The sequence below is a fragment of the Copadichromis virginalis genome, linkage group LG15, assembly GCF_057382275.1.
Source record: "Copadichromis virginalis isolate Kocher_CV1m ecotype Utaka linkage group LG15, C_Virginalis_male_GT1.1, whole genome shotgun sequence".
Classification (NCBI taxonomy): Eukaryota; Metazoa; Chordata; class Actinopteri; order Cichliformes; family Cichlidae; genus Copadichromis; species Copadichromis virginalis.
The window spans coordinates 8,031,242-8,057,016 of NC_140632.1; the positions used below are offsets into that span (position 1 = coordinate 8,031,242).

At 40.8% G+C, this 25,775-nt stretch overlaps 2 protein-coding genes across 2 annotated transcripts; both read right to left on the bottom strand.

The window, feature by feature from the left end:
• Positions 1 to 483: 483 nt before the first annotated feature.
• Positions 484 to 14,995, bottom strand: sec63 (SEC63 homolog, protein translocation regulator). Its single transcript, XM_085431649.1, has 20 exons — positions 14,717 to 14,995; positions 13,932 to 14,031; positions 12,360 to 12,474; positions 12,049 to 12,161; positions 11,877 to 11,938; positions 10,855 to 10,913; positions 10,612 to 10,662; positions 10,408 to 10,516; positions 10,171 to 10,265; positions 9,781 to 9,913; positions 9,398 to 9,487; positions 9,122 to 9,267; positions 8,851 to 8,998; positions 6,710 to 6,792; positions 6,462 to 6,530; positions 6,173 to 6,328; positions 5,855 to 6,043; positions 5,500 to 5,700; positions 4,115 to 4,219; positions 484 to 2,609 (listed from the first exon to the last, which is right to left on the bottom strand). Exons 1-20 carry the CDS (start codon positions 14,838 to 14,840, stop codon positions 2,472 to 2,474), a joined length of 2,286 nt encoding a protein of 761 aa, XP_085287775.1. The 5' UTR covers positions 14,841 to 14,995; the 3' UTR covers positions 484 to 2,471.
• A 1,150-nt stretch (positions 14,996 to 16,145) lies between these two features.
• iyd (iodotyrosine deiodinase) lies at positions 16,146 to 20,748 on the bottom strand. Its single transcript, XM_085431650.1, has 5 exons — positions 20,478 to 20,748; positions 18,827 to 19,033; positions 18,558 to 18,717; positions 18,286 to 18,442; positions 16,146 to 18,175 (listed from the first exon to the last, which is right to left on the bottom strand). The coding sequence occupies exons 1-5, from the start codon at positions 20,674 to 20,676 to the stop codon at positions 17,993 to 17,995; spliced, it is 906 nt and encodes a 301-aa protein (XP_085287776.1). The 5' UTR covers positions 20,677 to 20,748; the 3' UTR covers positions 16,146 to 17,992.
• Positions 20,749 to 25,775: the final 5,027 nt, after the last annotated feature.

The window sequence follows — 25,775 nt, forward strand, 5'->3', positions numbered from 1 at the left end:
TAGTGATATGAAAGTAACTAGTTACATTTCCAGAAACAAGTGGCACTCACTGAAAATGGAGTGTATTTATGCCGACAAATGTACGAAAATTATCATAATAAATGCACAGTTTGACAATAAATGAAGCCCTTATTTGATTATAGACATTTTAGGTTTAACTGGCTTTCAAATTCATTTGGGTTTACTTTCGTTTTAATATTAATATATTTATTTCTGTATTTACTTAAGAAATACAAAACTATCAGCCCACCTTTTTATTCTCACATAATTTTTTTACATATTCACTTCATTATGCAAATGAGGATGTTATATAAAGTGGTCACATGTTTACTTTCTAGCTACCAGGTTCATTTAGTAACCTGAGCTAAAGCTAACACCGTCAATCTGCAATAAGTTACGCAATATTCCTTTTAAGACCAAATACTACAAATATAAATATATACAAAATTAAATCCTGTTCAATGCATACAATAATAAACCAGCTCATTTAAAAGATTTTATTTGAAATGATTTTTAAATACAAATAATATAGTTTTTCATTTACAATGACAGTTCCTTTGTAAACAAAAGTGGCAGATAATCATTGGGTAGTCATTTGTCCAAACTGAGGCAACTTGCCGGCCAGTTGCCTGGATAAGGTCTGTCATGGGTGGGATGGCGTATTTTACCTCACTGCATTCTCCCCCCACAGCATAAATCACTGATGCTACATTCTATTGCAGAGTGATAAATACTCAGATTACAATATTACTTGTTAGCGCACACCTGCTCTGAACACAACTACAGATGGGTATAGTTTGCACATGTGAGATTGTGTGAATGCGTATGTGGTGCGAGGAGAGCATGCTTAAACTTTCATCTCTCCCACACTGACATGATACACTAGTAAGCACTGTAAAAAAAATAAAATAAAATAAACAAAAAAACAAAACAAAAAACACACAACTGTATGGATATTTGTGGTGATAGATTACACATTACTGAAACTGCCAAGTTGCCAGGATACAGCAAGAGCCCACAGAATTACTCAAAGTAGCTCTGTTCTTTTTTTTTTTCCTTCCCAAAGTCTAACACATGTAAAAATCAAGGTTAGATTACAACAAAACCGGACACACATTTATGTATTACATGATTAACGGAAAAATTATCAATGAAAGTGGGAGCCTGAGCTGCTCTGTGTGCCTCAGAAAAATGGAAAACTCCCAGGTTTGGTTAAAAAAAAAACCAAACTACTCAATCTGACATGGCAGTAACTGCAAACCTAAGCCTGTTCTGCTTAAGAAAAAAAACAAAAAGCAAGTTTAACAGTTTTTTTCCCCAGATGAGCGCTGTGTGTGTCTCTCTAACGGGGATATCATACTCACTTTTACACTCACAATGCACATACAACTGCAAAATAACTGTACTTATGGGAGGTATTGTGATGACAAAATCAGTGATATGTATCCCAATACTTATGAGCTACAGGTTATCAAATAAAAAGAAAAAGAAAACCAACACTAAAGATTCTTACACAAGAAAAAATTTTTTACTTCTCTCTCAGGAACCAGTGGTGCATAGCACCCAAGGACTTGTATGTTGCAGTATTTTAGTTGTATTCGTAAGGCCTTTTTCAGACAAGGAGTACACACTGGAATGTGCAGCAAAAAAAAAAAAAAAAAAAAAAAAAAAAAAAGGAAAAAAGATTGAGATAAGGTAAGTAAATATGTAACGCTCTCTCTCTAATACATTTATATATATTTTGACATCAGTATCTTATCCCCAAAAAAGTAAATATCCCAAATGGCTGACTTGGTTGCGACGTCCAAAAGCAGGACTGAACTTCGTGCTTCTGCAGTATAAATGTACAATAGAAAGCATCACTGCTATGGTGCTGAGCATTATTAAAAACAGGAGCAAAGTGTGTTGAGAATGATTTCCATACGGAGATCAGCATTTTTAATTTTGCAGATGGAATTGGCGGTTATACATCCCCACTCCCTGTCAAGAAAAGAAGAAAAGAGCCAATATAATAATAATAATTAGAATTCTAACAATAGATCCTCCAGTCCACAGTGTGTCCATTTGCCATACCTGTACAAAGACACAAGGTTACATACCATTGACGCACTCGCACGCACACCCGCTCACTCACACACACACACACACACACACACACACACACACAACAGGCCTGTTAGTATTCACAGAATTCTCTTCCGCCAGCAGCGGAAAGTGAATAAACAAGTCTCTGTAGAAAAGAGAATTTCGGGGTGTCGGGATTCAGGTCACAGTCCATGACTTTGCAAAGGTTAAATGGAGGAGGGCTCTGTGTGTAGAAACTGTCCCCGGTGACTCTGTGAGTGTTTGTGGCTTCGCTGCTCCTCACTGACTGCTTTCTGGCTTGAGCGGGGTCAGCAGTGAATGTGTGGCCAAGTCCATGAGAGGGTAAAGGGAGGAGGGAGGGGAGGGCTGAGCGCGTACGCACGCGCTCAGTCGTTGTCCTCATCGTCATCTTCACTCTCCTCGATGCCGTCGCTGTCCTCTTGCTCCTCGTCCTCCTCCTCTGTGTCGGGGATGTCCCACTGCGGGTGGTTGTCCAGAATGGCCTTGGCCTCGTGGACCTCCAACTGCACAAACACAAAGCACTTGTGTTATCATCATTGCAATTAACACTTTCGAGTCTGTGCATATTATTTAAGGTGATTTGTAGATTATTACAAATGCTAGCATGTGCCTCAATATGACTTAAGATGCTCTTGGAAAACCGATAAGGAAATATTGTAACACAATACTGGGAAAAATGACCTGTGCACCTACATGAAATGTTAAGGATCACATGGGAATCTAGGAAATGTACAGCAGCGGTTCCTGGTTTACGGCATTTAAAATGTCAATTAAGCAAAAGGTTGCTGGTTTAATTCCAGTTACCTGCTGTGGCGACCCCTTGTGACAAGGAAGCAGCTAAAAATATTGGTGTAATGTATGAAGTATATCAGCCAATATTTGCTGATCTATCAGAGTCAGTATTATATCTGCTGTTAAGTAAATTAACACCAAGCCAACTAATTATCTGACCTCGCTCTGATTTTAAGTGGCTGTCTTTCCCAGTGGTTTCCACTTTGTTATAAAACCACTAACAGCTGACTGGAATATTTAGTAGTGATTAAATTTCACGAATGGACTTGTGCCATCACTGTATCAAAACACCGTGAGCTCGTGAGAGTGACCCCCTTTTTTTGTTGTTTTTTAAAAAATGTTGTTAGAAGTCCGCATGCTAATACTTTTGGCAATATAGAGTATATATTCTCCAATATATCTGATTTTTTAAATATATTAGTCTTAAAAATTCTCTCTGTTAGGCTCTAGTAAAGAGCCTGCAAGTGTTTTAACTCTTTCTCGCCAGTGCATCATTTAATTTATGCATTTAGTGCTTGGCCCACATGTTGTGCTTTATGGTTATTATGGATAACCTCCTCTCTGCCTGCAGAAGCGCTATCGGCCACTGACAATGGCTGACAACTTTCATATAACACAAGGTCATTGAAAAATATATATAAAAGATGTAGTGCCAACCAGAATCCCCATTCAAAGATGTTCTACACATTTTTTTGTGTAGAACATCTAAATACACATCCAAATACTGGATGAAAATTAGGTACTAAACAAGTCATTTTATAGTATGTCTATCTGACATTGGCATTGACATTTTTTCCACTGCAAGCACCACATGCTTTCAGAATGAAACCAATCTCATATTAGGTTCAAGTCTAATTTGAATAACATTGATTTGAAGATCCTGCATTTTAAGATAAAGGTGAGCAGCTATGAAATAAATAAATTCTTGACCGGTAGAAGAAACACCAAACCTTAAGTGCACTTAAAGTGAACTGCCTACAACAATACAAATCATATTGCTTCTGGCTAGCAGTCAATACCCTCATTCCTAACATCTTGGCAGCAATCAATACCATTGTTCAGTGAGCCTCAGCTACATTTGGCTGCAGCTGGTGGGTTTATTATTCCAGCCACTTTGGTAGCGAAAACCCATCATATCCCGGGCAATTTGAACTGATTGGCTGACGGAAGGCCCCCCCATTTACACACACTAATAAAAAGGCACACACATACACACCTTGAGTGGTTTGATCTGGTCCAGTCCTAAGTAGGAATCAGAACGAAGGATAACAGAATATTGGTAGTTGCCCGTTTTGGAGGGGGCTGAAAACTTGAGCTCCACCTGGAAAAAAAACCATGGAGACACACACACACACATATAAACATGTTAATTTCATGTTTCTTGATTTGATGGTGTAAAAGAGAGATTAAAACTCCCTTTAACCAAATCTAATCACAGAAGCATTCAATGTGCAGTATATAACTGTATGACTCAGAGCACTATTGTTTTATGTATTAATTATAGCTGCAATGCTGGATTGTGGCCAAAATCCTGCGATTGATGCGAAAATACAATAGTCTCCATGTAAACAAAGCCGACCTGTTTCCATCCCCATAGAAACCACTAATGCAAGCACCAAAAGGAGGCAAAGGACAAACGCTGTGAATATTATAAACTTCTGCAATCTGCTGTCACCAATGATGTACAATCATCTAGCAGCAGAGGGCCACAGCGTGGTAGGTAATTACAAATGAACTGCCGCACGATGATGGGGTCCAACTGTAAATATTAGACCAACATTGCCTCAGGCTATGATTACTATGTTGCGCAATTACATATGGAAAACAGCTCATTACGAGCACAATGAACCTAATTATTATTCAGCGTGCGAGCAGAGAATGAGCTGTGATCATAGCCACTATTAACTGTCCTGGCCAGAGATGAAAGCACGGCGTATTAACAGTCATGCAGCGAGAAACAACAGAAGGAAATGCTGAAGTGACAGGCTAATGGATTTCTTGACAGTGACCTGCAACGCCTCTTATTACCATCCTTGAGAGCGGGGGTGGCCAGTCATGCACGCTTAAAAACGGCCTTGTTAAGCTTTTACCTTCACATCAGTCTGTGCTGGTGCTGCTGAGCACCAGGATCAGTGGTGCAAATTGTGCAAAACAAACACAGACACACACTACTCTGAGGAAATAATGACAAGTGACACAAGTGCAAAGGGTTGCTTAGCAACAGCATGTGCAAGGGGTTACAAGAAACATAAGCACACACTAACTTATTAAGACCTTTTTACCTCACATGCATTACTGTGTAATCCAAACGATACTCACAAAGTATTTTGATACAAACACAATGAACTGACTGTACAGTGCTGGATCTGATGATCGTGTACATTTCTACTTTTTTAATTAAAAACAATAACAATATAAAATATAAAATCATACAATTTAAAATAACAATTGTGCTGATTAATTAAGTGTAAATTATCGACCATGATGTCACCGCGTCAAATTATTTCTATGAAAAGATCCCAAATTCTCCAAAGAGTCATCTGGCACAGGCACACGCTCACTTCCTGTGTGTCAGTTAAAATTCTAGTGCGGCAATCTCACCTCTTCTGTGTCTTTTAGCGTGCACACGTGACTGGGCATGGAGACGAGGGTATGCTCTCGGCGGTCAGCAATGTAGAGCCACCACCACTCCTGCTTCTCCTCTGGAAAGTAGAGACTGTAGACCGGGTGTGTCACCTTTGACTTGGTTTCTAGCAGGGCCCGCTCTCGCCGCTGGATGCTTTGTTGCAACGCTTCCCACTCCTGACAGGGAGGGGAGAAAAGAGTGACGGTTAGATTGGATAGAGCCTTTCCCTTCCATTTATCAGCTGGACCTTAACACTATAGGCTTTTAAGTGATAAAGCTCCTGCTGCTAAACCTACGAATGACATATGCATCCGATTAACGCTCTCTGACCTCCTCGTCGTCGCCAGCCATCTCGTCGACTTCTGTGTCGCTCTGTTTGTCGCTGTCTTCGTCTCTTTCGCTCGGAGAATCCTTGTTGGCTTCGCCCTCGTCTGACTCGCTGCCTTTGTCTGACCCATCATCATCTTCCTCCTTTGTCGCCACAGTTGCTGCTGCTGTTGTTGTTGTTGTTGCGGCTTCCTGCGACACCAGTATCAATAATGAAAAGTTATGCTGAAAGCACTGTTGTTTTAAATAATCATCTGACAGTAGGTGGATGCTGGTGTTAGTTTAATTCAGGTGTAACTAACTGAGTGAGTGGCTGCTTACATTTCCTGCCACGGTGCCATTGGCCTGCTTGTTTTTGGCAGGAGCAGGAGTGGCTTTCTTCTTGGTTAACTTTTTCTTCTTGGACTTGGCTGTCTTTTTAGCCCCTTTATTCTTGTTCTGCCACACTTTGGGTTTGGCTTTACTTGTGTCTCCTTGCTTCATATCAGACACACAAAAAAAGAAAACGTGAACATGATTCTTTGAACCATTAAACTTTTACAGCTTTTAAGTTGCCCAAGCAAACTGAACATAAACTGAGCCGAAATGGTTTCTGCATGTGTGATCTTACCGCTTCCTCTGTAGTGGCAGTCTCATCTCCTTGACACGGCACTGGCTCTTGCTCTTGTTCAAACATGTCCTACACACACATCAACAAGCAGAGTTAACTGATGCTATCCAGCCATGTTTTCAGTCAACAGTGCACTCTAATGGTGATCCACAGTAGTGCATGTGCAAGGCAGCAGAACCTGCTTTCTAGTAACTTATTGTTACGTCAAGTATTACGTAGGTGTTGAGTCACACGGAAACATTTCTTACCGCCATCCGTTTCCTGTTTAAGGTGACGGTTACTGTGACGATTGAGCCTGCCGTGATGTTACTACTGTCTTCATCATCAAGGACTGCAAAAAAAACCACCCAAAAACATTAATGTCTAAAAGTTGAACACAGAAAAACATAATGTGCACACTTGTGCCAAAAGATAAAACTCTAAATGATCAGCAGTTCAGCCAAACTGCACTAAAGCTTACAATGCTTCTTCTTACAGCCATACAGAAACAACCATAATTTTTCTTCATTAATCCATCTTCCACATCTACAGTAACATGAAACTGAAGTCGAAATCAAAGTAACATATTTTTCCCCTACCCTGTAGTGTAATTATGCATCCTCCTTGTTTTTTATGTCGGTTTTGTAAGCATCAGCTTTAGAAACATTTACCAAAATGAGAAAATATACAAATATTCGATATCCACTTTGTTAGGTACACCTGTTTAACTGCTCATGAATGCAAATATTCTATCAGCTGATTACATTGCAGCAACTCAGTAGATTTGGGCATGTATGGTCAAACTGAGCATCAGAATTAGTGAATAAAGGTGATTTAAGTGACTTTGTTAGTGCCAGACAGGCAAGTCTGAGTATTTCAGATCAGATGCACAGCACTCTCTAGGATTTACAGAGAATGGTTTGAAAAACAGGAAATATCCAGTGAGTGGCAGTTCTCCTGGAGAAATTGCCTTGTTGATGCCCGAGGTCAGAGGACAATGACCAGACTGCTTTGAGCTGATAGGATGGCAACAATAACTCAAATAAAGCACCCGTTACAAGCAAGGTATGCAGAAGAGCTTCTCTCAACACACCACACACGCTGAACCTTGAAGCTGATGAGCGATAGCAAAAAAAAAAAAAAAAGACTGAGGGTGCCACTCTTGTCAGCCAAAAACAGACAACTGCAGCTACACAGCCTGCACAGGCTCAGCAAAATGGGCTAATAGAAGATTGGAAAAATGTTGCATGCTGCTGCTGGTGGTGTAATGGTGCAGGGGGATATTTTCTTGCCACACTTTAGGGCCCTTAGCACAAGCTGAACATTGTTTAGACACCACAGCCTCACCATGTCCACCCTGTATGATCATAGTGTACCCATCTCCTGACGTCTACTTCCAGCAGGACAACACACCATGTCACAAAGGTTAAATAATCTCAGATTTCTTTACTAAGTATAACAATGAGTTGACTGAGCAGACCTAAAACCAACAGAACACCATTGAGATTGTGAAAAGGAGCATCATGAATGTGCAGCCCAGCATTGAGTCAATGACATGAAGCGTTAAGTCAGTTCTAAAGGACGAAGGAGTCCAAACCAATGCTCACAAGATGTCTCTATTAAAGTGGTCAGTGAGTTTATGTTACACACTCCCCCCCCACTTTCCGGTTACAGCTTCCCATTCCCCTGAGGCCCCCACAAGACATGACAACATCTACAGCCTGTCACACTGCCACAAGCATGAGCCTCTTGTCACAGGTAGACAGATGCTTGACTCTGCACAGTGATACTGTTGGCAGTTGTAGTTTGGTAGAAAGAAAAGGTTCCTACATGAAACTCCGCACAACAAGATTTGTTCAGTAACAATGTCATGATGTCAATGGCATTTCCTCACACTTGGGGTGTGCACAGTTCCATATTTACATCCAACACATCCAATAAATAAATAAATTTAAAAAATGAGCAACTCACACCAAAGCAACATTAACCTCCTAGGACCTGGCGTCCACATATGTGGACATCGCATTTTGGGTTGTCTAGACCAAAATACTAAATGTTACTCTACAAGGGCCTGATATCCACTTACCAGGACATTATGCTGTCACTGTTCTATCAAAATTTAAAGCGAATATCCTCATATGTGGATCTCATTTTTCTCAGAAACGAAAATAAGGTACAAAAAAAAAAAAAAGAAAAAAATCATGCAATTCTTTGTTTTTACATTCATCAGATCCCAATCAGCCCAAATAGCAAAGAGAAATTAAAAATGCATGCCATGAAAGAGTTCGTTTCTTAGGAGGTTAATGGATATACAGCACTAATGGCCAGAGAACAGTCTGTTAAAAAAAACAGCAGATCAGACTATCAAAGGTCTGCTATGAACAAACAAAGTGTGTTTTTAAGGACTGACCCTGCAGTTTGATATCCATGGTGATGTGAGGGAAGCTGGCCAGCACAGCCATGACCTCGTCGTACTTCTCCTCTCCAAGGAAACGCAGCATGTTTCGTCTGTCGGAGTCCTTCAGACTCACCAAGTCCTGGAGGGTTCGCACCTTATACTAAAGTAGGGAGGAGGAAGAGGATGGCAGTGAGAGAATACGTGACCTGTCGACCATAAAACATCTTTATCTCCCATTATATTACACACAGTATGCGGGCACATGCAAACTTTCGTTAGATACCTTTTTAGAAATGCAGTATCGGAGGTGCTCCTCTTCAAAGTGAGGCAGCTGCAGCAGCGGTGACTTTGACTCCTTCAGGCCCTGCACTATCATCTGGGTCAATTTCATACAGTTCTCTATGGTCACCAAGCGAGGAGCACTGAAACCTGAGGAGAGACATTAGCATTTATGGAAAAGTATACAAAGATTTCATGATGTTGGTAGCACCAATAGAACTAAAAAAAAATGTATAACAGTAGTCAAAGAGCTGTAATAATGTGTAGTATATATGCAAACCTCTGCTGTTGGCCATAAAAATAAGCTGACAGCCCACATTGATCATCTCCTGGAGAAGCGCTGGAGTCTTTTTCACCACAAACCTCTGATCTGGAACAGAAACATACAACATTTTATTTAAAGAGCCAGTGAAATTTATCAAAAGCACTGAATGAAGCGCTGCATTGTTTATCTGATGTAGAAAAGGATATATTATTATTTGTGTTATATTCTATTCTAAGATGAAGCCTCATTTATTAGCTCCTGATAAATGAGGCTTCATTAATCTTTTGAACAACTAGGCCAGATCTACTTGACGATTTCTTTTTTTAATAAAATAATTAAACAAGCTTAATTAGTAAAAATTTAAAATTCCAGTGAGTATCATTCAGCATGTGTCCTACCTTCCTCTAATTCCTCAGACACGTCCATGCGGGCCAAGTGAGCTAACACCAACACCCTGGCCTTCAGACTGTAGGGATAGTAGAACGGAGGCTCCTTCTTCTTCACATTGATATTTCCTAATTCACGGATCAACTATGGGAGAGTTGGGAGGCAGTCATTATAACATACTGTATTGTACAAAATATCATCTTCCACGTTGCGTGCTGAATTCTGGGTTACTGGCAATGAACTTCAATCACACAAGAAATAAAATCGCAATGAGAACGCTCTTTTCCTTCTTCATCTCCAAAACTTCCATCTCAAAAACAACATCTGGACATAACACCCCCCTCAAACCAAGTTTCTTCTCTTATGAAGCTTCTTTCACACAAGCAAACTTCTGTTTTTACCTGCGGCACTTCAACGTTGTCTGTGGGTCTTATGGTTGCTTCTTTATTGTTGCGAGGATCGAATTCGAGTGCTGCCGTCAACACCATGATTAACCCTGGAGGCCAGAGTCAGCCAAAATTACAATTTGTTAATGCAATCAGGAAGAAGACCGAATTTATATCAACATAACCTTTGCTGAATAAAGTAAAGCATGTGCAATGCTACAGAACTTCCGAATATGTGAACCAGAAACTCACGTTTCATGTTCATATTCGGTGTCTTGCACATGAAATGCATAAAGAGCTGGGTAGTGTTGATGAGGATCTGGTCTCCACTGTATCGGATTGAGCGGTACCACCATGTCCCCTAAAGTACAAAGAAAAAGAACAACCAGTATGAGAAACACAGATTATAACAATACAAGGCTTTTATTTCCATATGAAATCATGATGAACACTTACCACAACAACAGGAAGGATAACCATAAAGGCAAGTCCATACACCAACAGCACCTATAAAATGAAAATAAAGCAGTTCGATCCAACCAAGTCTTTCAATTTGATCTACAATAGCCCGCATAGTGTTGTTTTTTTTAAAATAAAGTATGGTTTTTTGGAATATAGGGGCTCTCTGCTATTAAGAAAAAATAAAAATCACAAATGAGATTTATCAGTTAACTCTACAATGAAATAATGGACAAATACCAGCATTGAGTTCTTCTGGTCAACAATCCAGGCAGGCAGGGCAATGCCAAAGCTGGTTGCTAGAAAAGGGAGACATAAGAGGCAATGGAATTAAACAGGAAAATTCCCTTTATACATGCTGAAAGCAATCTTTCTGCAAAAGCACTCCTCTGTGTCGCACATTACTTGTAAGGGTGAGCAATCTAATGATACTGTGTTGTTGATGATCTAAAATTGGCATATGAAACAGTATAATCAGCTCATTTAAACTTTTCTACACCACGTCTACCATGGCTGGTAGTGACACAATGAGAGTGATGCTCACTGGGTGCACTACTGATCCCTGATGTGCAACTTGAATAGCAAACAGAAGACAGAATGGCAGGTGAAGATGACTCCGCAGTGTGGAAATGATTTGGATGCTCAGTAACTGAATGCAAAGTTGGCAGGGAATCTGTTGGGACAACCTGTAATCTAATCACAATCTTGTTCTACCATGTTGAAAATTGATCTTCAGTGAAGGCAGTATCGAAGTAATCAGCTAGTCTGATGACTCAGACACTCGAGGCAACGGTTTAATTTTCTGGGGCTTCAGGTGTGGCCGGAATGTCTAGAGAATAGATAATGGATCAAGACTTCCTGTTCTGTGCATCATAATTGTGTACAAATCCGGATACAGTTTTAAAAAGCTAATAAAAAGTCAAGTTGTTTTCAGATGATGTGACTGTCTAAAGATAGCACCAAGTCTCTTTTTTGCTCTCCTCCCTGTTTGTCTGCATGCAGCCAAGCCTCCTCAAAAAACTAAAACTAGAAAACTCCACTTACGAAATCCAAAAGTGTGCTTTCATTCCATTAGTGGAGCCGCACAGACAAAGAGTGTGTGTGAAAGTGGAGCAAACTCTTTTTCGTATCATCCCTGCTCTTACTGGACTGTGCTGTTTCAAATGATTTACTACAAGTTAACAGGTAACTGTTTCACCAGCATCAGTGGAGAAGGTGCACCAATGCATTAAACTGGTGTGCATTAGAGAAGCTTCACTTACCTCCTGGGCCGTCAGGGTTTCCATACATTTCCCAGTTCTGCCTTGACTGTTCATTGGTTAGACTGCAGGGGGGAAAAAAACAAAAAACAGATTATTTGATCAACCTAGAACTCTGGGCTAGAAGATGTAATCTGGCTGGCATGAACAAAGTCAAAACCACAATGATACTTACGCAGCATAAGCCTTAGCAATTCTCATGAATGTGGCCTCATCGCCACCTTTGTCGGGGTGATACTTGAGTGACAGTACACGGTACTGCTTCTTGATTTCTGACAGCGATGCACCCTGAAACACAAATACACCACATGTAATGTAGGTAACAAAGACAATCAGCCCTAATTTAAAGAAGACTGAGAAGTCCCAGAAATCCAGAAAGACACGTTTTGAGCTTGAGTGAGATGTGGAAGTAATACAAAAAATAAAAATGTAACATTAAGGACTTCAGTGGCTTTGCAATAAACCATTTGTTTTGTGTGTGTTTACCGGGTCCAAGCTGAGGACTTCATATGGATTATACTCCTGGTACTCTCTGTCCAGCTTAGACACCTTGTAGGCCAGCAGCAAAAACACGAGCCACCCAAATAACAAGGCTGCTTTCCTGAAAATGTCAGCACACAAACAGGAAACATGAATAAACATCTGGGCTATAGAGCCCACATGAGACATCTGTCATTTTCAGAAACACTTCCAATGACTAGATCACATTAATATAACACTGCAACTGAAATGATCTTTACCATTTAAAGCTACAAACATTCTATCATAATTTGAAACACTAAAAGCAAATTTCAACCCAACACATCCAAACACAAGGACATGCCACGTTCTGACATTGTTGTTTGTTTAATATTTATGCGTTGAAGTTGAACTTGTTACCATGACAATGACAAAAACCTGTGGCCTGCTCTGCAGCATCTGTTGCCATGACGACAGCTCACTAGCCAGAGTTGTCTGAGTTGCTCGACCAGAGAAATACATGATGGATTCTTATAATAAACACGATCCCGATGATACACTTGTGAGAGGGAAACAGATACTGAGATTTTGAGAGTGAGGCTGAGATGATCGCTTTGATTTTTTCCACCTCGGTAAACAAGCTGTGTGCTTCCACCGTCTTCTGTACGAAGAGCAGCCAAGCAAGGGAAGGCTTTATAAATGCCAGTTGTTAAATACTGGGCGTAAATACAGGATGTGGGTCTAGTGAAGGCGCGAGAGAGGAGTAAGTGGGAGTAAGAAGCTGTTAAACCACGCAGAGCGAATAAACAGCTCTTAGAAGACAGGGTGATGTTAAGATAAATGTTAAGCAGTGCAGCTAAATGTTTACAGCCACAGCACAAGTCACATGCAAACAACAGAAACTGCACTCATGCCAAAAGCAAGTTCTTATACGCACGCAGAAAGAGAATATTCAGTCTGACCATAACATATACCGCAACACATTCTGTGTCAAGCTGCATAAACCATCGGAGTGAATCTATATGCTGTCAGAAACAGGTACAGTATCGAGACGATGTCTGAGTGATCACAGTGTTAACAGCTTGGGTTAGTCAATCCTAAATAACAGCAGCGATGTGACGTTCAACAAGCAGGCAAACAACCAAGCATGCAAGCTTGTTATTATACTGTCCAGGAAGTGTTGTCCAAATATAAGTCAACATATTTATATGCAAGTCGTGATCCTCTTTCAGCTGGTCCCTTTAGCGGTCACCAAAGCAAATCATATGCCTCCTTGTCACCCTAGCCCTAGCTTCCACACCAACCCTCTGAATTCCACCTTCACTACATCCGTGAATCTTCCCTGTAAAGAATACAAAGATAGTGTTATGAAGGACTTCAAACTAAAACTTCTTATGGCTTCGGTGTAACGCACGATAGAGTCCCATTCATAACTGAAGTCTCGAACCAGTTATAAATAAGACATTCGCTTTCATAGATGTTACCTCCAGAAAAATTCTTTAGAAAGGGAAGCTGAGGAAATCCACCAAACAACAAGAAAAGCACGTGTGGGACGAGCTACTATAAGTACAAACCCAAAGTTCAATTCAGCAGACTCACTTTAGTGTTGGCACGATGCTCTGCTGCGACTTCATCAGCCTGAGCCGATACCACAGACACCTGCCGTGCACCCTCCGTAGGCTCTTTAGGCGCAGTTGTTCTGAGACAAGAGGAAGCACATTAGCAGTATGAAAACAGCCACAATCAGTATGCATAACAACAATGCAACAATTCAGTGAGATTGCCTGGCTGCACAGAGCCACTACTGTGCCAGGGGGAGGGTTTATTAATGTTGTTTACTTCAATCAGCTCGAATTTTGTATTTCTCCATCTTCAATCCTATTGCAGAAGATGGACAAATAATGATTTTATGAGTTTAGTGGCTCTGTGTTTATTAACTTCCATAAATTATCTGAGGTCACTACGATAACCGGTTTACCTGCCAGTCAGATTCTCCCAGTCAGCTACTCCCAGTAGACCAGCTGCATAAAGTTTGCTACCATAACTTATATAACAGCTTATGCTGGCTGCATTCTGTGGACTAGCATAGAGTCTCGCTAAGGTAGGGAGCTATCAAGAGGAGGTCAATAAAAGCGCAAAGGAAAGCTTAAGCGCGTGCCAGAGTGACGCTGGCTTTTGGTGTTTTAGCTGTGCTGTTAGCTCATGTTTCCAGGCGCCTGTGTCGCTGGGTTTCACTGCAAAGCTCCTGGAGATAGACCCAAATGGAGGCTAAATCGTGGCCAGCTGGTAGCCGTATACGAGCCAAAATACCGCCAGAAAACTTCATGTTAAGTTAGACAGTTAAGTTAGCTCAGTTAGCACTGAGCCACACAGTCAGGCCTTACCAGCATTTTGATCCCGGGGCCAGAGGTAATATGTGGCCGGGATCACAATAAGTCCGACGAAGGACGTTAGGAAATAGAAAAAGGTATTGCCGCTGTCATCGTACTGGAACTGTTGCCCGGCCATTTCGTAGCGGCGCTTAGGTCGCCCTTCTTCTCCACCGCTGCTCTTCCCCCTTCAAGCCCAATGTGTGATACCTGACAGACCGTTAGCAATCCAGCCAAGAGAGCTCGATGCTATGGATGCATCGGTGTACGTGGTGTACGCCTGCGCAATGTGGTTTGCCTTCTTCTTTTAATGCTTTAAAACCTTCCCCGCGTTAGCGACCCCTAGCGGTGGCATTGGAGATCAGCGTGTGAATGGTTTCAAGATTCAAAGTGTTTATTGTCATGTGTACAGAAGAAATAGCATTTCTCTGTGCAATTAAATTCTTCCTTTGCTGTCCATACGCAAATGCCAAGTTAGGTAGGGTTGAAGGAACAAGATAAATAAGGTAAAAATAAGGATAAAAAAATAGAGAAAGATAAATAAATAAGTACAAAATATGTAAATGAAGAAAAGTGAGGTATGCAGTTGTCAATGTAAAAGGATGTACAAAGGAGCTTAATGTGCAAAAGAACTTAGTGTGCAAATTGTCCTGATGTGAAAATTGCAGTTGAGGTAGGTCAGCTGTTCAGGAGTCTGATAGCAGTGGGGAAGAAGGAGTTGTTGAGTCTAGATGTTCTGGATTTCACACTTTTAAACCTTCGTCCCGAGGGCAGAAGTGTGAACAGTCCGTGTTGGGTCTCTAAGGATGGAGGCAGCTCTCCTCTGGACTCTGCGATGGTAAATGCTCTGCAGAGGATCTTGGCAGACATCCCAAATTTCCTCAGTCTCCTCAGGAAGTGCAGCTGCTGCTGAGCCTTCTTGACCAGCTGTGTGGTGTTCAGTGTCCAGGTAAGGTGCTCACTGATGTGAACGCCCAGGTACCTAAAGCTGCTCACCCTCTCCACTTCACTCTCCCGGATAAACAGCGACTGGTGAGGCCTCTTCTTCTTACTCATGTCCATGTTCTTCCTTTTTGAGCTTGAATAAATGAGGGGGGGGGGGGGGGTGTCTTTATTTGTTTTTTTAGCTATGTAAACATCCCGTGTATGACATGACTTCATATGAAGGATCTGTAAAGTCTGAACCATTAGTTAATTGTCAGTAGTTTATGTGTAACATAAAAGTGATTATAGATCAATTTACATATTTGCAGTTTTAATTCATTTTAATTCATTGCGTTTTGCTACATCCAGCAATTTGTGCAATTTATTGCTTACATTTTTGGGCACTTTGTTCAGGTTTTTGTTTTTTGTTCTAGCCTATTATGTTTTGGAATGTATTTTTAAAGAATTATATAAATATTTAAATAGAACTTCAGCATACAGTCTCACTTAGTGCTAATGCATTTATTAAGTCACTCCGACTGACATTTATCAGGTACAATGTCCATACATATACATATACACATATGCATATACAAACATACTCTGGATATATTCCAATCATCAAGAATAAATGCAAAATATCACAAATGATGAATAATGTATCTTTTTTTTGTATCTTTTTTTTTCTTTTTTAAAGGACTTCCAAGAAGTGTCAGTGATATTGGAACATACTACCTCCCAAAAAATAATAATAAAAAAATTGGATTACACTGGGAGAAAGTTAGAGAGAGAAAGAGAGAGCGATAGGGAGACAGTTGGAGAAAAAAAAATTGTGGTACATTACATTAGTGGTAAGACGGTGTTCTGACAAACCATCCTACTTTGGCAAAACGTCCTACCGTAAGTAGTTTATGCACATTTCTGCTGTCACAGAGTAGGTATGACGTTTTGCCACTTAACTTTGCCCATCAGAGTATGCTTGTAGCTCATAAAGCCAGGACGGTTTGCCACTGCATTTTACCTGTTAAAGTATGCTTGTAGGTAACATTCACAAAGGTAGTGTGTGGGTGTTATATTTTCTCCAAATATTACCCACTCAGAGATTTTGTAACCTTTTTTTCTCTTTCGCCAGTTCTGTTCTGCAGTTGAAGTTAATGCCTGCTCTCATCAGCACTCTTCAACACATACCTGGAGAGATCTGTGGAGGCTGGAGGAAGAAAAATCACCAACCTGTGTGTTCCAGATTGCAGGAAAAGGAAAACAACTTGCTATCTTGGCGCAACATCTTGATAAAACAATCTCAGCTTTTGATATGGAGATCGGTGTCAAAAAGACCAAGTTCAAAATATGAGATCTTGGCAAGGAAAGCACAGACAAAAGGTTTAACAGTAACATTTAGGGCCAAACGCTGCGATCAAAAATCAGCCTGCTGTGCTCTCTTGTTTTGTTAATCTTTCTGTGTTACAAAAACTCACAGCAGAACTCCAGAGAAGAATTCTCGCAACACAGATAAGATGCAACAGGAAGCTCTTATAGGCATCTTATCCAAAGTTCCATTGAGTAATTGGACTTCATGACAAACTCCTCCCAGCTGTCAAAAGAATGGAAATTTGAGACTGCATGACCTTTCTCCTGTTCATCAGGGCTTGTGAAATCACCTTTTAAGGAACACTACAAACACTCAAAATAAATGACAGTGTTCTAATTGTATGCAGTATTTGGGAAAAGTTAATTCTAGATAAGATCTCCCACAAAAATACTCTAAGGCTCATGGCTGGACTATACTCACAATGAATAAGGTGCCCTAACTTAGTTTTCTTAAGTAAGCTGTACTTAGTTTTTTTAAGGCAACAAGTTTGCATCAGGTTCTGGGAACTAATTCAATTTTACAGTTCATTCTCTTTTCTCCCCCTATGCAGGTGCTTACTGAACACTGCTATTGCAGTTAGCATTCAACTGAGCAACCACCTGTTCTTCATTCATCCAAATCTTGTTGTAAATGAACTTTCCTCAGTTGTTTGTGTGTGGTTTGGAAAATCAGAGACCAGAGGAACATTTATAGAACGGAATCAAAGAATTTTTGCTGGTTATTTATTTGAAATTTGCATGATAGAAATATGCTAAACCCAAATAAGCCAACCAAATGTTCACTACTTTGCCTTCAAAAGCTAGGTTAGCAATTAGTAAGCTATGAAAGATTCATGCCATCCTCTCTTGATTGTCTATCTTAAACATTTAAAGACTGATCTAAAGAAGCCTCACTCTCTGCTTCTCTCTACTGTGAAAGCACTTCTAATTCTCATCAGGCATCTGCTTGGTTGATTTCTCAGCTACAGGCAAAGAATTTGATGAAGACATCTAATTTTCTCACACATGCACCAAAATATCATCCAGATGCTTGCGTTTCAAGTCAGGCACAGTAGCATCAGAGGCAGGATAACCAACAGGAAGTAGCATCAGCAGCTTCTCGTTCGCCGGGCGTTTAAGTAAAAGTCTGAGTTTGGGGCCGCAGTTGAGGGGCGTAGATGTGACGGTAACAAGACCCGCATTCTGATGAAGCAGACGGAGAGAAACAGTGAGATTTGTGCACTACATTTTTGGATTTTATGAGAGAGAGAAGAGCTGCTTTCCCAAGTGTTTCAAATGATTTGAATTATGACCTGTAATGCAGCCAGGAGGATCCCACAGGATATGGACACGCTGATTTCGTTGTAGTAATGCGTTTTCTTCTTGCCATTTGGGAGAATCCCGTAGGTCTGTTTAAAGATGAGGATCAGATATGGAGCAACATCCAAGTACTCCTTAATCCAATTTGTCCTACAAGAGGAGGGAAAAGAGAAAGAAAATGTGTTTTTTTTACTTTGGAAGATATTAACTGAAAATTAGTTGTGAATTTAATGTTATCCATGTTCGTTCTTGCATGCATGTTTACCTCAATTTGGCCAAATCCTGAACCCATTTTTCCCCCATCCTCTGGCGGTAGTTCATCTCCTCCTCCTCTTCAACTATCAGTCTAATTTGATGCTTTATATCTGGATCTGACACCACAATGAACGTCCAGGGTTCTGTGTGTGCTCCGCTAGGTGCTGTACCTGCTCACGTGAAGAACAGGAAGAGAAGAAAAAAAACCCTTCAAAATGAAGCTCAGACTAATATACTAGGGTGAATCCCAGTGAATTATGTTTTAATGACATTTCGTGCCTGCAGTGTGGATGACATTATCGATGACTTCCCGTGGGACAGGCTCCGGGCTGATGAATCGGACAGACCTCCGTTGGTTCATCAAAGTGTAAAACTCCTTGGACCTTTGCAGCATTGTCTCCTCAGGGTATCGCTGCGGTGAATAAGGCAGTTGTGTGAGGTTCTCCTCTTCAGTGCTGTCCCCCCAATCATCATCAGCATCACCATCTTATAAAAGATGAAAGACAGAAAGACATACCAATAAAATACAACTCCAATCCCAAAAAGTTTGGACACACTGTAAAAAGTCATCACAATCAATTGCAATGATCTGGAAATCTCATAAGTCCACATTTTATTCACAAGAGCGCAAAGCATACGAAATGTTTAAGCTGACATATCTTACTATTTCATGATAAATACTGGGTTATTTTAATTTTGATGACAGCAGCATGTCTCAAATACAGTTGTGACAGGTTCCTGTTTTCCACTGCGTAGCATCCCGTCTGCTTTTAACAACAGTATTCCACCATGTGGGAACTGTGGGCCAGATGAGCACAGGGAGTCTTCTACACCTGTGCTGCTGTAATGGATGCAGTTTAACATTTTCTTGCTGAAATATGCAAGACGCCATCTGAATTGGAACATCTCTAAAACCTGAATATACCTTTCAGCAAGAATGTCGCCTTTCCAGATGTGAAAGCTGCCAATTTCACAGGCACTGATGTGTTTCCACACCATCTGAGATGCAGGCTTTTGAACTGAGTGCCGATAACAACCCTGGTGGTCACTTTCCTCTTTACACCAGAAGACAGTGTTTCTGGATCACTTTCACATTTGGCTTCTTCTTTGCATGACAGAGCTTCAACCTGCATTTGTGGAAAGTACGGAGAACAGACAGCGATTTCTGCAATTCTTCTCAGTGACTTCCGTGACACAATCATGCCTGCTTTTAATGCACTGGCATTACTTATATTCAGCCATGTCCCTTGCATGCAGAGATTTCAATTTAGTTATAATAAGATATACAAATTTGTCACAATTTTACTCGAGGAACAATTTTGTGAAAATTTTCAACAATTTACAGACACTTAATTTTGTTTTTTTGGTTCACCCATTTTTACTTTTGGGAAACACTGCTGCTTTAAGATGCTCTTTTTTAAACCCAATGGTGTTACTGGTCCATTGCCAATGGGAAAATGTCCTTCCAGCTGTTTCTTTTTATTACCACTTACTTTTTCAGTCTTTTGTTTCTCCACTCTCAAAGTATTTTTTCTTTTTTTGAGATGTGTTGCTGGCATGAAATTCATAATGAGTTATTTTTATGTTCTTTAAATGATACATTTTCTCAGTTTAAAGAGCATGTGAGGATACAGTTACTCGCCTTGCCAAGTTGTGGAGTTTCATGTGAAAAACAACAGAGGAACGTTATGTAATAGGCAACCAATAAAAAAAAAACTCTTTTTGAATCCACGCAGAACCTTTGCCGAAACATTTTAAACCGGTAACCACATTCTTTATTGTGTTCAATGTTCAGTTTACATTGCATTTTAAAAGTTGTGACCTACATATGAACATTATGCAACTGGCTCTAAAGCATGCACCCAACCAACCACACCAAAAAAAAAAAAAAAGTTCAGCCCCACAGCGAACTACAAGGCTCAGCTCTCACCGTCTTCTTTTGCTGTGATTTCTGTATCGTCCTGTAAGTCCTGGTCCACCCATGGTCTTTTCTCCCCTTTTGTCGCCCCTTTACTTTTGCCTGGAGATGTGGAAGTGGTCTCTGTGTCCCATGATTTCACCAGCACGAAGCCTATCACCAGGCATAAAACCACCGCCAGAACAGGCGTGAACACGGACAGGAAAGCCATGCTCACTGGAGTGCAGAGAAAAGGCCACGGGTACCTGCCCTTTGTGTTGCTTACCTCAGCGGAACGCAGACTTGATTGTGAAACACTACTACAGTTATCGGGGCGGGGGCTGTAGGCTGAGTCAGAGCAGCCGTACTGAGAAATGGCCCACTAGCTTCAGGGTCAGCTATAAAATGAAATAACGCACAGATCCACCACCAAGTCATCCACTGGGACCAACATAAAGGACATTTAAATCCGTGTAAAGTCCCACTAGGTTAATATTCCACTTCCAGTGGATATTTCAGTCTGTTCATATCTAAGTCTAAGGTTCACAGACAGTTCACTGATTTACTTTAAATTAGATGTACTGTACAATCCTCTGGTAACTGTTTGCTAGTTTGGTCAATATTATACTTCAGTTGATCAGGCAGGTATGTATTATATCATCCATCCATTTTCTACCACTTATCTAATTTGTGGGGGCTGAATCCAATCCCAATGCCATGAGGCGAGAGGTGGGGTACACCCCGGTCAGGTCGCCAGCCTGTTAACACAGAGCGACAGAGAAACATTCGCACTCACACCTATGACTTTAGGCAGTAAAGTATTTTAAATAATCAATTACTGATGAAAGACTCGCCCTAGTTTCCTTAAATTAATTTATTTTAATTCAGCCACAAAGGAAAAAGAAATCATGAGCCTGAGGAATACTTTAAACTTTATGCACAATACTCGTGGAGTGGTGCGAACGTAAACCAAACAGCCAACGGGTGGTATCTACTACGTCAAAACTGGCGCCATCTTGTGGCCTCTTTCTGTCACTAATTAAAATATTGCTTCATTTTGTCATCTCCATGATCCTGCCATCACTGGAATTTATTCTGTTTATACCATGTCTTTAAATCATTCACAATATCAGTGTCTCCCAGAGAGCAACATTTGGAAATTTGACATTTCAAATCTACACATGCTGCTCCCTCTGGTGGTTACTGCAATTCAGTTCAGTAACAGACCTTTACTGAGTTTACAGAAAATGCTGCACTGATGAATAACTGTGATCTATATCCTACTATGTAAACAAAGTAACACAATGCCCTTTCAAATAAATAGAATAGAATAGAATAGAATAGAATCCAACTTTATTGTCATTGCACATGCACAGGTACAGGGCAACGAAATGCAGTTTGCATCCATCCAGAAGTGCTTTAGTGATATAGATATATTACAATAAATATTAGCAATAATATAGATATGTAAATATATTACAGAAATGGGTCTATTATGGTATGTTATAATGTACACGGTATGAAGTATGTTGTGAATATTCTATAACTATAAGTATGTACAGGCTGTAGTGAGTACAAGCTATGTACAGGCTATGAACAGGATATAAATATGAAAAACTATACAGAATATGAAATAAATAACTTTACAGAATCTGGGATATACAGCTATACAGAAATGGGAACTATGCAAGTTGTAAACGGTTGTAGGATTAAAAATTATCGTATGTACAGAATGATTATTACAGAGCTATACAGTAGTGCAGTTAAGATAAGTGAGATATGTGGATAATTCTACAGAGGCTATATAAAGTGCTAGTGGTTGTGAGTGGTGGTTCAGTCCATGTTATTATTGTGTTTGAGGGTACAGTTGTCCATTGTGGGTGTGTGTATGTTCAGTCCATGAGTTAATGTGGGTCAGATGTCAGGAGGCAGAGTTCAGGAGTCTGACAGCTGTGGGGAAGAAGCTGTTCCGGTACCTGGTGGTCTTAGTCCGGAGGCTCCTGTAGCGCCTCCCAGAGGGCAGGAGGGTGAAGAGTCCATGTGATGGGTGACTGGGGTCTTTGATGATTTTCCCAGCCCTTTTCAGACACCGCTTCCTGTAGATGTCTTTTATGGCAGGAAGTGGTGCTCCGGCGATACGTTGCGCAGTTTTCACGACCCTCTGCAACGCCTTCCGGTCCGAGGCAGAGCAGTTCCCGTACCAGACTGTTATACAGTTGGTCAGGATGCTCTCGATGGTGCAACGATAGAAGTTCACCAGGATGTCTGAGGACAGGTGGTTCTTCCTCAGAGTCCTCAAGAAGAAGAGGCGCTGGTGAGCCTTCTTGACCAGCTTGGAGCAGTTGGTCGTCCAGATGAGATCCTCAGAGATGTGGACTCCCAGGAACTTGAAGCTGCTCACACGCTCCACAGCCGTCCCCTTAATGTGGATGGGTGGATGTGGGTCAGCATTCCTCCTGTAGTCCACGATGAGCTCCTTGGTCTTCTCGGTGTTAAGCAGCAGGTTGTTTCTGTCGCACCACTCAGCCAGACGATCCACCTCCTCCCTGTAGGCGGCCTCATCGTTGTCACTGATGAGGCCAATCACCGTGGTGTCATCTGCAAACTTAATGATGGTGTTGGAACCATCAGCAGGTCTGCAGTCGTGGGTGAAGAGGGAGTAGAGGAAAGGGCTCATCACACAGCCTTGTGGTACACCGTTCATCGTGATTGTAGATGAGCAGCGGTTATCCAGCCGGACATGTTGGGGGCGGTTGGTCAGGAAGTCCAGTAACCATTTGCAGATGAGGGAACTGATACCCAGGTCTGTCAGTTTCCTGATGAGTTGTGAGGGGTGGATTGTATTGAATGCTGAACTGAAGTCTATAAAAAGCATTCTGGCGTAGATGTTGTTGTTGTCCAGGTGTGAGAGGACAGAGTGCAGTGCGATGGAGACTGCATCCTCTGTGCTCCTGTTCTGGCGGTATGCGAATTGGTGGGGGTCCAGGGTGGGGGGGAGACAGGATTTGAAGTGTGCTAGGACCAGTCGCTCTAAGCACTTAGTGATGATGGGGGTGAGTGCTACTGGGCGGTAGTCATTGAGGCAAGATGGGTTGGAGTTTTTGGGTATTGGGACGATGGAGGTGGATTTGAAGCAGGCCGGTACCACAGTGTGGGCCAAGGACAGGTTGAATATGTCTGTCAGCACTCCTGCAAGCTCCCCAGAACACGCTCTGAGAACACGCCCGGGGATGCCATCAGGACCTGCAGCCTTGTGGACATTGATCCTGCTCAGCACCGCTCCTACATCGGTGGGGGAGAGAGTCAGAGGTTGGTGGTCGTCTGGCGTCACGTCTGCTTTGGTTGTGGTTGTGGGGTTCCCTCACTCAAAGCGAGCATAAAAGTTGTTGAGCTCGTTGAGGAAGGAGACATCAGAGGATGCGGGGGAGGGTTTGGTGGTCCTGTAGTCTGTGATGGTCTGGAGTCCTTGCCACATGCGTCGGGGGTTGGAGTTGGAGAAGTGTTCTTCTACCTTCTTTTTGTAATGGTGTTTGGCTTTTTTGATACCCTTCTTTAGATTTAAATATGCTAACAGTAGACTAAGCTTTCATTTTTCTTCCATTAACTTAACTATAAATTAGCACAAATAAATATCAGAGGCCTAATTAACCTGTTAAGCCCCAAAGGGGTTTCTGAGCTTCCTGCTCGAAAATGACATGCCCAAAATAAATAAAGTATTTCTCTGCAATTACAAACTCTGTGTAAACAATCGTGGTAACAAAATAAAGCAAACACTTATGAGATTTCATCAGAGGTTTAAATATTACAGTAGATGTTACTGTGTGAAAGTTACTGAGGCTGGAGAACAGAAAAAGTAAGTAGATCTTTTCCCTCGCCTAATTTATTTATTTGTTTTTGTGGAACATGTGGAAGAACCTTACACAGTGGAGTTGACATCAGCGATCAATATGTGTGTCCTTGTTTTGTTTGTTACATTTTTGGAAAAACCAAACTGCAGGTACAGAGAGTGTTTCACCAACACATGTCATTGATATCTGTAATAGACTGCTTATTCCAAGACCAAACCAAGTTCCCAAAGAATATACTAAAAGATATTCTGAGTGTAGATAACATCCAAGATGTATACAGTAATTACCCCCATTATGAAGTTTTACCAGAGTATTACACTCAAGCTTGTATCTTCTTCTGACATTCACGAGTTCATTTTAGATCAGATTCATCATCAAGCCCCAAACACAGTCATTTTATCCTGTTTTCCCACAACAGAAATATTTCTACACTTACATGATGCATTTTGACACTCACAATGTTGAATGCTTTTATTTTCAAACTTATCAATCCAGGGAAGCCAAATGGAAAACATAAAGTATAGATTTGATTTGAACAATAGAGTCAGCATCTAATTAATAAAAAGGTTTTTATCCTATGAAGCAGTTCAGCAAACATGTAAAGGAGCAAAAAATACACTTGGGCACTTTAAAGCTAGCTAGTTGTACCGAAAAGTGAAAATTAATAGAGTTATAATTGACTTGTTGGCCTATAATCTAAAAATGTAGGTCAAAAACATCTCTCGTGAATGATATCGAGTCATTTCGGAGCCAGAAAGGAACTATATCCTTTATTAATCCAGCTAAAACGTCTCATTTACAATAAAAATGCGTTTTTAATTAGAGATCGGGCAAAGGGGGAAGCAGAAATGGTAACAAATACAACATAACAGTTCTGCAAATATATTTTAAATGACAAGACTGGTTATAACGTGGGCACAATAAGGCACACGCTTGCAAGATAGGCCATTTCTTTAGTTTATTTATAACGCCCTCATAAATCCTGTCCATTACACTCTATTTGCCAATATAAGAAAAATATATATAAAACACACACACACATAGAAACAATCACTTTCGACACAAGAAGGGAGAAATTTATTTTAAATAAATGTATTAAAATACAAGTTAGGTTATTATTATGTCCGACAGGTGACGCAAAAGAGTTCAGAATTGTACTGAGTTGGAAAATATTCAGACGACTTCCCTACTTCTATATTCCACAAAATTTTACAAACCCTACTTTAGAAATTGGAAAAATATATTTGAGAAATATCAGCAACGCTGAGGAAAGACCCTCAGTATCTGCATCTGCGAAGATGAAGCACCACTGAGGGGCTTCGCTTTGTACGCTGCAAAAATGAATACATTCATTCATCTAATTTGAATCTTTTAAGCCTATTTATTTATTCATTTTTAACCAACTAATGGTACATTTTTACGCATTTGTCTGCAATTTTACCAACAGCAGGATGACCAGTTAGATTACAGTCACCAACCTTTA

Excerpts from the sequence above, each read along its gene's own strand:
- sec63 (XM_085431649.1), bottom strand. The coding sequence starts at position 14,840 with ATGGCCGGGCAACAGTTCCAGTACGATGACAGCGGCAATACCTTTTTC. Across the intron at positions 10,914-11,876 it reads AAACCCTGACGGCCCAGGAG|CAACCAGCTTTGGCATTGCC; the intron begins GTAAGTGAAGCT and ends TCCCTTTTCTAG. Across the intron at positions 6,531-6,709 it reads TAAACAGGAAACGGATGGCG|GACATGTTTGAACAAGAGCA; the intron begins GTAAGAAATGTT and ends ATGTGTGTGTAG.
- iyd (XM_085431650.1), bottom strand. The coding sequence starts at position 20,676 with ATGGCTTTCCTGTCCGTGTTCACGCCTGTTCTGGCGGTGGTTTTATGC. Across the intron at positions 19,034-20,477 it reads AATCACAGCAAAAGAAGACG|ATGGTGATGCTGATGATGAT; the intron begins GTGAGAGCTGAG and ends ATCTTTTATAAG. Across the intron at positions 18,443-18,557 it reads CAGGATTTGGCCAAATTGAG|GACAAATTGGATTAAGGAGT; the intron begins GTAAACATGCAT and ends CTCCTCTTGTAG.